At 34.9% G+C, this 10,866-nt stretch overlaps 1 protein-coding gene across 1 annotated transcript; it reads right to left on the reverse strand.

Annotated features, from left to right (window-relative positions):
* Positions 1–661: 661 nt before the first annotated feature.
* Positions 662–9,140, reverse strand: LOC106475382 (techylectin-5B-like). Its single transcript, XM_013936064.1, has 5 exons — positions 8,945–9,140; positions 7,217–7,410; positions 5,486–5,588; positions 3,431–3,595; positions 662–918 (listed from the first exon to the last, which is right to left on the reverse strand). Exons 1-5 carry the CDS (start codon positions 9,138–9,140, stop codon positions 662–664), a joined length of 915 nt encoding a protein of 304 aa, XP_013791518.1.
* Positions 9,141–10,866: the final 1,726 nt, after the last annotated feature.

The raw sequence follows: 10,866 nt of genomic DNA on the forward strand, positions 1-10,866 counted from the left end.
CCCTCGTGAACATGAAGATGAGAAGAAAGAGTAACTGTTACCTTGTTTACATGAAGAGCAAAAAGTAATTGTTCCCTCGTGAACATGAAGATGAGAAGAAAGAGTAACTGTTACCTTGTTTAGATGAAGAAGAGTGTTTTTCAAATAAAACTAAGTCGATAAGTAGAAAAGAGTTGTGAGATGTGAAAATAAGTCATAGCTTTGTGATGGTCCAATTAATTTATGAATTATTTTTTGATGGCCTATCAACGTCTGCGTTTTATTTACAAGTTGATGATTGTAAAATATTCAACTCAGAAACGTGTCCTTAAACTATACGACACAAAGATACGATACCCTCTAACCAGAGCCCTTTCGAAAGGCTGGCCTTTATTCTTCAGGGGCAAACTGGTCAACCCTTCAAAAGCGCTCTGGGTTATAGGATATCTCGGTGTTAAATTGACTTCTTGAACCTGTGTGTTTTTCTAACATCGTGGACTTAAATTATAGAATGCATAGCAGTTTATAGTACGTTTAGAACATACAGGAAAAAAAATATCTGCCCTTACTCGAGGATAAGATTAAACCAAAAATTAAGTCGCATAAAAAAAACGGATTTTTATTCCTGCTCAAGAAGGTAAAGGTATTAATTTATCTAAATTAAGAATATGACAAAATTCAGTTAAAATTCAGGCCTAATCTTCATCTCGGATCTCTTTAATGAAAACTTTGGATCATTTCTGAAATGCTGCCAGTACACGCCCTGCTCTCCAGCCAACGTTTTTCCACTTGGTTCATAAACTCCGTTCAAATGACTTTCGGCGCACTCTTTAAACCACCAAGCACCACGTCGACTTACCGCGCAGCTTGTTGGCAAGTTGTCGTTATCTCTGTCATGGGTTGAGAAATGGGAACCGTTGTGATAGGAAAGACTGTCCCCTGAAAATAATAACAACGTTGTTAGGTCAGAGGATCTTATTGTATGATGGGCGTCTTCTATTAGGGCCTGGCATGGCCAGGTGATTGGGGCGCTCGACTCGCAATCTGAGGGTCGCGGGTTCGAATTCCCTCCCATCAAACATGTTCGTCCTTTCAACAGGGAGGACGTTATAATGTGACGATCACTTCCATTATTCGTTGGTAAAAGAGTAGCCCAATAGTTGGCAAACACCCATTCAGTGGCTCAGCGGTAATTCTGCGGACTTATATTGTTAAAAACCGGACTTCGATACCCGTGGTGAGAACAGCACAAACAACCCATTGTGTAACTTTGTGCTTAACTCCAAGCAAAATAGCAGAGCAAAAAATTTACCTAAAGAAAGAGTAATATTTCTAAGAGTGTTAAAAACAATGAAGTTAATATGCGTTATATTGTGATGAAAGGTTGGTTATATTCTTGAAATAACTATGTGTTATATTGTGATGAAAGGTTGGTTATATTCTTGAAATAACTATGTGTTATATTGTGATGAAAGGTTGGTTATATTCTTGAAATAACTATGTGTTATATTGTGATGAAAGGTTGGTTATATTCTTGAAATAAATGAAGTAGTGACTATTAAGTTTTTTTAAAAATGTCATCGTACACATTCATTTGTTATAACAATTAGAATAAAATAAAGTATCCTATTGACCGTGAAACCTTGTGTTATTTTCCTTCTTAGTGTTATATCAAGTCACCGCCATCTTTAGTCCTGTTAAAAACAAATCCATCACTTTTAAATATTATCGATTTCTTGGAATTTCTATATTTGTTTGTGTGTTATCTGTCCTGTGCCCACCACCGGTATCGAAACCTGGTTTATAGCATAATAAGCCATTAGACTTACCGCTGAACCAGTGGAGGACGACTTTAAAAAAAATAATTTGTTTGTTTCAAAAAACTTCGATGTTTTCATGTAGAATTAGGATTACGAGTAGCTCTAATTATAATATACTTCAGTCTAAAACAAAGTCCACTTGTTTATTTAACCTTTAAAAAAAATCATTATTTTATATACCATTTAATGATTCCTAAGAAAGTGCTTTTAATGTATTTTATTTCTCCGAAACATTATAGAAAATTGTTTCATTACAGTAAGCAGTTACAGTGTTAAACGTGCCCGTAACACTGTTATATACAACAAGGGTTCCCAAACATTCTTAACTTGAGGACTTCCAAGACCTTACGCAACCCAGTTATGGACCCCCCCACTGATTTTAATTCCCGATTTTTGTGACTTCTAAATTAAAATCTTAAAGTATGACATGAACAGCTACATTTTCTTCGAAACTAAGACACAACTTAGCCCTAACTTAAATATTCTAGTTGTGATAAATAAAAATTAAATCTATTCGAAATTACTTACTCCAAAAATATTCACGTTATAGTTATCATGGAAGTTCGACGAGATCTTGATGTCATTAAATCAAGTTTTTTTTTAAAACAAAATCAAGCTTTAATGATGTTTTCTTCTCTGCTTTTGCATCATGTTTTTTCTTTGGATGAAAAACAACAACAAAAAAATCGTGTCATTGTTTAAGAAGAATGGTATAACGAGTTTTTACATCATTGAAATGTCACTCTTATTAAGCAACAAGCATTATAAGTATATTTATTTTATCGTCTTAACATTAATATATTGTTACGTATCTGCTTGTTTGTTAATTTCCGGTATACATTCTTTCCGAGGAACTTCAGCGATAAAAGTCCCTTCTTGATTAAAACTAGTTTATTCTTTCTCGATACAAATTTTAGTAATACACAGAATTTCTACAGTCACTTTAAACTTAACAACCTTTATAACAAACGCTATAAATCACAGTGATTCACACACTTTAGTTACGGTGCCTACTGTTCTCTTGACTCAGTTATCTATATCTTTAATCTATCTGCATATCTCTCCAATCGCGCTGGATTTTCTCGCTAGGCTAAAATACTAAAAAAGAGGGCGCCTCGAACAAACTAGAGTTGCCAGGATAATTCATGATCCATCGAGAAACTCCAGCGCGCTTGCTTTCAGCATCGCGCGACTTCTGCTGTCGTAACAATATGACAAACTTATACGTTCTTATTTTTGTTTTGAAGAACGGTTTAATTTTTACATCTAGTTCTTTGAATATTGGTAGTATTTGTTGTTGTTTTAATGGAGAAAAATTAAACGAATTCTTATTAGATTTTATTGATTAAATGATTAGAGAACTTGAGAATTATTGGTATTACGAAAACAAATAGGAAAAGTTATCGGTTAAATTATTCTTACAATATTATAAAGCAAGTGACAAATATACTGGACCACTTTTTGTTAAGCCTAACAATGTATTTTCAATATTTAATCACATTGATAAGTGAACCTTGTCTTTAAAATACCTTATGGTTATCATTATCTTTGACGTCTTATTATGTTCTTTATAGAGTTTGTTTTAAAACCACTGTAGTAGTTACAATAATCCTCATGATACACATGCTTACCTGCAGTACCTTGATATGAACCAACGGTTATTTTGTAAAGCTCTCTTTCACTATTTACAAGGAACGACGTGTACCTCGCATATTTCTTTTCGCCATCAAAGGCCTCTAAATCAAATCGAAGAGTCATGTCTTCTTCATTTGTTAATGCAAATATAAGCTCATTTCCTGAAATAAATCAAATTGAAAAACGAATTATTTGTTCCTTCTTTTTTTTGCGGTTTTCATCACTTGGTTACATTTGAAATATATCTGATGTTTTCTATTTAATTTTAATATTGGGAATTACTTTTTAAAAAAGCGACATCTATAAAAAAATAATTTCGATTTACTCGTTCATCAAAAAATTCACTATTGTGACATCTGGAGTGTGTTTAAAACATTTTTTTTTATGATTATTTATTACTTTAACTTTTCATAATACTTTCTGGAGTGTTTAACAATATTTTAATGACTAATGGTTAAAATGAAAGGTTGTAGCCAGATTTGTAAATCTGGAGAGAAAGTGTCATTTTGTCAGTTATTAAATCTATACATTTCAGGTTTTTATGATATTGTCCATAAAGAAAGATGGAAGCTTCAATCAAGAGATAAGTTTTATTTACCACCACCCCCCAGCGATTCATTTGTAGTAGCCCGTTTTACTGAGTGGCTTAATTTTGGAGGCTGATAGGGGCGGTTGCCCCCAAGCCTTGTAGAGGGCATCAAATGACAGGGTCAATAAAACATTTCCAGTCAAGCCGGATTAACAAACATACAAATTATGTAAACGCTTAAGGTCCTCAACTGAACCGAAAAGCTCACGAGAGGTCAGCCTTCTGTGCTCTTCCAATACTTTTGTGAAATGACGCTCCTGAATTTTTCTTTTTTCCCCCGAAAGCAGCAGAAAGCCGCCTGGAAGGGCCACCTTTTAGAACCACTCACGACACTATATAGACACTAAAATGACGTCACATAAGGTACGCTTAACGTTGTAATTTGTACTGTCGTGAAGTCAGTAAAACGTGCGCATGCCGTGAATCACGAGAATAATTATGCACATGAGATGTGAACTTCAAAAGCAAGAAATAAACATATTTGTTACTCTTAACGTTGGCTTTATTTACTCTCGAAACAGAACACTTTTGGGGACCCAGCGGAATTAGATCTAGTATAATTTTGTTTCTAACTCTCACCGATAATACAGCTAGATGTGGACGTCGTGAGCTTAAGGTTCCACATTTGCTTTCAAACTTATTTCCATTCCAACAGGTAAGGCTTGTGAACAGGTGTTAAATCTCCTAAATGCTGTATAATCATGTGGGTACTTTATCGTGGGTATTTTTTCGTAATAAACCTCTCTTACAAAGGTATATTTTAACAAACTCACATTGTAGTAAGGTTATGTGTCTGGGGTCGAGGGTAGTGGTGGAATTGTTGTAGAAAACTTAAAATATCGTCAAAGTTGAGGAGAATCTGTGCTTCTTTTATTCGTAACTAAGGAGTAATCGCTAAAACAGTTAAATTCGAGTTAGCCCACGCTAAGCCTTATCTGATTTTTCAACATTTCAAGTGTGGTAAAACATTCAGTGGAACAATAAGTTGTATGTGTTTTAACCACACGTGACGTCGTAAGACATTAGTATATTCATTCTTGAATATAAACCTACATTCAATGAAATGACCTGATGGTTACGGCACTCAACTCGCAATCTGAGGGTTGCGGGATTAAATCCCCTCCCCGAACATGCTCGCTCTTTCAAACGCGGGGACGTTATAATGTGACGGCCAACCTCATTTTTCGTTTGTAAAAAGAGGAGTCCACGAATTGGCGGCGGATGGTGTTATCTAGCTATCTTCACTCTATTCTAACACTTCAAAATTAGGGCTAGCTACTGCAGATAGTCCTCGTGTGGGTTGGCGCGAAATTAGAAAAAAAATGCAAACAAACAAATCCATTCAATAAAACAGTTAAAATCGAACAAAGCAGTTTAAGATAACTAAATGTGAAGAATAATTTATCTACCTTCTGAGCATGCGTAGTACCATCTCTGGCTCTACAGAATTCGTTATACTTACCTATCCAAAATTCTCCCGATAAATTCCCAAATCCGTGTTTATAACTATTCCATGGTAAGTAAAAATCTTGGTTACTTTCAAGTTGTTCTCTTCTCTGTAAAACCTTGAAAAAATAACATTTTACTGTAGACAATTCATCAAATAACAACGTGTCTCCTTAGTAACATAGCAGGAAGATATCTCGGAGTGTATTTACTGGATAACCTTAATGCTATTTTTCTACACACGCAACCCCAGTGGCACAGCGGTATGTCTGCGGACTTACAACACTAAAAACCGTGGTTCTATACCTGTGGCGGGCAGAGCACAGATAGCCTTGTGTGTAGTTTTGTGCTCAACTACAAACAAACATTTTTATACACAGTTTCGGGGCCAAAGACTTCGTTCAACGCCTGAAAGTCTTTCATGGTCTGCTTTTTCAAACATTAATCAAAGAGAAAATAAAGACACAAAAACAATAGAGTAATTGGAAATAATTTATTTTTAAGTAAATAAGTAAAGAAAAAAAAATCCGAATGAAAGTAAGAAAATTATAAATCACAAAGCTATAAATTATACCTGGGTTTTACGTTAGGTGAAATAACTATGAAATTAGAACAAAGATGGCGTCCTTGAGACAAGAGGAACTAAATTCCGTGTTTCTGTCAATACTGTGTACACTATGCGAGTTATTATTTAATTCGGAGATCTTTATTGGCTTATGGATTTCGAACAGTTCAATACTGGTGTAGATATTGACATAGTAGCCTATTATGAAAAAACAAAACAAAACTAAAACAGTTCGGTTACTCTGATCAAGAAAGATTCAAACTGGAATAACTTCCCAATCTAAGACATTCTATATTTACGTAAAAGCAAGTGAATATGTTTAAAATTGTTTTTAAACAACCACTTGCTTTTAAAGTTTGCCATTTGATGATGCTAGCGACACACAGTCTTAAAACAACTAAAACAAAACTCTCTTTATCAAGCTCATCAGTGGCTCAGCTGTAAGTCTGTAAGCTTACAACGCTAAAAATTGGGTTTCGATACCCCTGGTGGGCAGAGCACACATAGCACATTGTGCTGCTTTGTGCTTAACAAACACCCAATCACCTCTTTATCAGAAAACGAAAAAAAATCATTGTTTCTTAATGACGTAGAGTCATTACTAATATAGTGGCACTTGACGTTTTCTAACTGTTGTATGAACTTTTAACCTTTACTACCCACTAAAGCCAGGTTGGTGTAAATTTACTAATTTCATTTCTACATATTCCAATAATTTTGTCCATGTTGGAACAGATCAGCGTAAATTTTTGTAAAGTCTCTTGTGAGTAATTGTGAGACAACGTTCAACAAATAAAATCTTTTGATGTCAGGATCAGTATATCAAATACAATGTAAAAAAAAACTGAAACTTCTTTCATCGGAGAAACTGATCTGTAAAGATTGAAAGAAGATACGAAACTTCTCGGTCTATCTGAATGTATAATCACCCATTTGGTTATCAGATGTTGAAAGAACAACCTTTCAGTCGTGACCAATGTAAATAATGAATAAATTAGGCACGAGATTTTTTTTAAATTTGTTACAATTTCAGAATTTGGGGAAGCAAAGTTTCTGTGAAAAAGTATCTGTTTCTCATTGATTTTTTTTAAATAAGTAAATCCTGTGTTTATTTCTTGAAACTCTATTTAACAACTGGATATAAAAATAACGAAAAGTTTTCTCGAATTAATAAATTCTTACTGTCCATCCTCCTCCTTCGGTCAACATATCACAGAAAACCTGGACGGGTTTATTGAAGTACAGAGGCCAGATCCTATAAACCCCGCTTTGGTAGAACCCACGTCGTCGAACATCGTAGCAGTTTACGGGTTTACCGCAGTCGTTAACGTCATCTAAGGAAAACCCAGCTAAAGTAAACCCGGGAACCAGCAAACCTATGGAGTAGATAAGAAACAACATTTTCCACCATTTAGCTATTATAGGCCTGTGTCTCATCTATTTATACCTGAACTTGCAAGACTAAGTCAAATGACATTCAGACGTTTTTCATAAAAGTAAAGGGGGAGGGGGATCCGAACTGGCGAGTTTTTATGTAACCGTTAAAATGTTTATAAGTTCCTCTGCGGGAGAAGTCGAGCAACAACTAGGCTGTAAAGCAGGTTTATAAGAATGCTGAGAAAGTTTGTCAGGTAGATGACTGGTAAGTGAACCTGTAGTTCAATGTCAACTCTGAGGTCACTGACATCATAACCACACGTAGCCATAGGAACTGGAAATATAAAAAAAGCAATTACAGCATAAAAAAGTGCGACAAAATGAGGGGGCATTCGACTTTTGCATGAAAATGCCAACACTTTAAGCTTCATAAACACCTTTCTCATATTTGTATATATGTCCCCTCCCAGTGGCTCAGGGGTAAGTCTAAAGTCTAAAAACGCTAAAAACCGGGTTTCGATATTTTCAGCCGTGGGAGTATTGTAACATGACGGTCAATCCCACTATCCGTTGGTAAAAGAGTAGCCCGAGTGGTGGCGGTGAGTGGTGTTGACAAGCTAGCTTCCCTCAAGTCTCTCACTGTTGAATTAAGGACAGCTAGCACAAATAACTCTCGAGTAGCTGTGCGCGAAATTCAAAAGAAGCCAAACCGAAACAAAACCCAAACCCAAACAGCACTTATCAAACGACGAGATCGGCATTTTATTCGTTGTTATATTAAGTGTTGCTAATACTAAAGTATACAATGCTTAGGCTTGGATTTTTATTTGCACATCCTCTTTGTATTTGTTTGTAGGTTAGCACAAATTTACACGTTGGGCTATCTTTGCTGTACCCATTACGGGTATCAAAACCCGGTTTCTAGTGGTATAAGTCCGCAGAAGTGCTGTTGTGCCACTGGAGGGCCATCTTATTTGAAAAACCTGGCTTTCACGATATATAGCTAAATTTGAAAAACCTGGCTTTCACGATATATAGCTAAATATATAGCTATTTGAAAAACCTGGCTTTCACGATATATAGCTATCTGAGCTAAACTAGCATTTGCAGCTTAAATGGAAGCTAAACTCAAAATAGTCGATATATACAAAGTGCTACGATAAAAATACACGATACATGTTTAAATATGTAAAACAAAAAACATTATTCATGTTGATAGAACATTAAATATCATGTTTAAATACTGTAAAACAAAAGGCATTATTCATGTTGATAGAATATTAAATATCATATTTAAATACTGAAAACAAATGACACTATTCATGTTGAGTGAATATTAAATATCATATTTAAATACTGAAAACAAAAAACATTATTCATGTTGATAGAATATTGGCGAATCTATCAACGGTACAAATTGTTAAAAAAGAAAGGAAGCAAATATGTTGTACAGTGAAATAATATATTTAATTTCAGCAATTTGTTTTACACGAGACACTCATTACAGCTCATTTTCATTAAGAATGTTCATACCTCGACTTTGTGCAAGCCAAGTCATAGTTGTGATTGTTTCAATGGCCTCGTCATCATCAAGATATCGTTTCACCACACTTGTTGCATGCTTTGGATCATATAGCCTCACTGCAAGATGAATCTCTTCCCGATAAGTCGTATTTCCCGAGGAAATGGCATGATGGATCGGAATCTGTCTGTGCCTTTCAGCAGTCATGGTGCCATCATTTTTGCAACGGTCCCACTATGCTTCATTTTACGTTTTTAAACTGATTATAGTACTGTTCTTCTCTCTCTCCTACAACATATCATGTTGATTTTTGCTGAACAATTTGAACTTAAGTTCATCTGTAAAGAGCACACATTTCCAGCTATTCTCACTCAAATTGTTTATGGTTCGATGCTCATTTCAACGCTTTTGTTTAGTTATCTGTTCTCAGGGTCGGCTTTTGAACAGTTATATGTCGACTGAAACAAACTCATGTTAATGTGTACCTTACTGTCCTAGTAGTAAGATTCGAATCATGATACTGTCCAGTACAACAACCCCCACGCTAGACACCAGGAATTACAGGCTTAATGTTTTAAACATGTATAATGTCTTTTGTTTTACAGTATTTAAATATAATATTTAATATTCTATCAACATGAATAATGTCATTTGTTTTACAGCATTTAAACATGATATTTCTTAATATGCTAAAAGTTAGGTTTTGATACCAGCGTTGAGCATATTACAGATAGCTCAATGTATAGCTTGACAACAAACAAACAAAGACACTTTTTGTATTAACCGTGTACAGTTCTTTAAATGTGGTTTAAAGGACACATTGCCAGAGACTTCTTGAGGATGTGATAAGGTATTTATGGACACAAATCCCACTAAATAAGCCACCGAAGGTATTCAAGAGCTAATTGTTTTGGTTGAAAGCCCTCTGTTCTTTTAACAATTGGACTTTTCTACGATATTTCAAGACGAGATAGTGCTTGTTTGACAAATGTTTTGTTACACGTTCATTGGGTTTGGCATCGTCACGTAACTTGGCTTCATTAGCTCACGTGTTGTTGTTTATTGAACTTCAGTACACAGAACGTGTTTCTGGATACATTATACCAACAATCATTAACTTACTGTTTAGAGCGTATTTTTATTCATCTCTCCAGTTTACTATAGAAAAGTAACTTAACTTGGCTTCATATAATATTATATGCTTACTTATAAAATGTTTTTAATGCTAGTTGCGGTATACTACAGGAACGACATGTACATGTGTGCATTATTTTAAAAGATAAAAACCATCAGACTTGTTTTCGTTACTTTTTACTCTTAAAGATGAAGTGACCTGGTGGCATTATTTCAACTAACGTTTTTCCATTGGTCGACTGACTTTGATACAAAACCCTACATAACTTCTGCATAAAGTACTTGAAGCAATTATGTTTGTTAAGCTGGCTTACTTACACCGTATCTTTGTGGCTTAGTGTAGTTTACTCAAACAAAGTACGTACATGGTATTAAATAATGTAGATCGTTAAAAATGCTTACTTAGCCTCGTCCACAGCGAGGACAAATGAATGATAAACAACACATAAGACCTGAAGATTTTAATACTGTCTTTTACTGTCCCCCAGAATGATAAATAACACATGAGACCTGAAGATTTTAATACTGTCTTTTACTGTCCCCCAGAATGATAAATAACACATGAGACCTGAAGATTTTAATACTGTCTTTTACTGTCCCCCAGAATGATAAACAACACATGAGACCTGACGATTTTAATACTGTCTTTTAGTGCCCCCAGAAAGATAAATAACACATGAGACCTGAAGATTTTAATACTGTCTTTTACTGTCCCCCAGAATGATAAACAACACATGAGACCTGACGATTTTAATACTGTCTTTTACTGTCCCCCAGAATGATAAACAACACATGAGAC

The sequence above is a fragment of the Limulus polyphemus genome, unplaced genomic scaffold, assembly GCF_000517525.1.
Source record: "Limulus polyphemus unplaced genomic scaffold, Limulus_polyphemus-2.1.2 Scaffold8492, whole genome shotgun sequence".
NCBI classification, from domain to species: domain Eukaryota; kingdom Metazoa; phylum Arthropoda; class Merostomata; order Xiphosura; family Limulidae; genus Limulus; species Limulus polyphemus.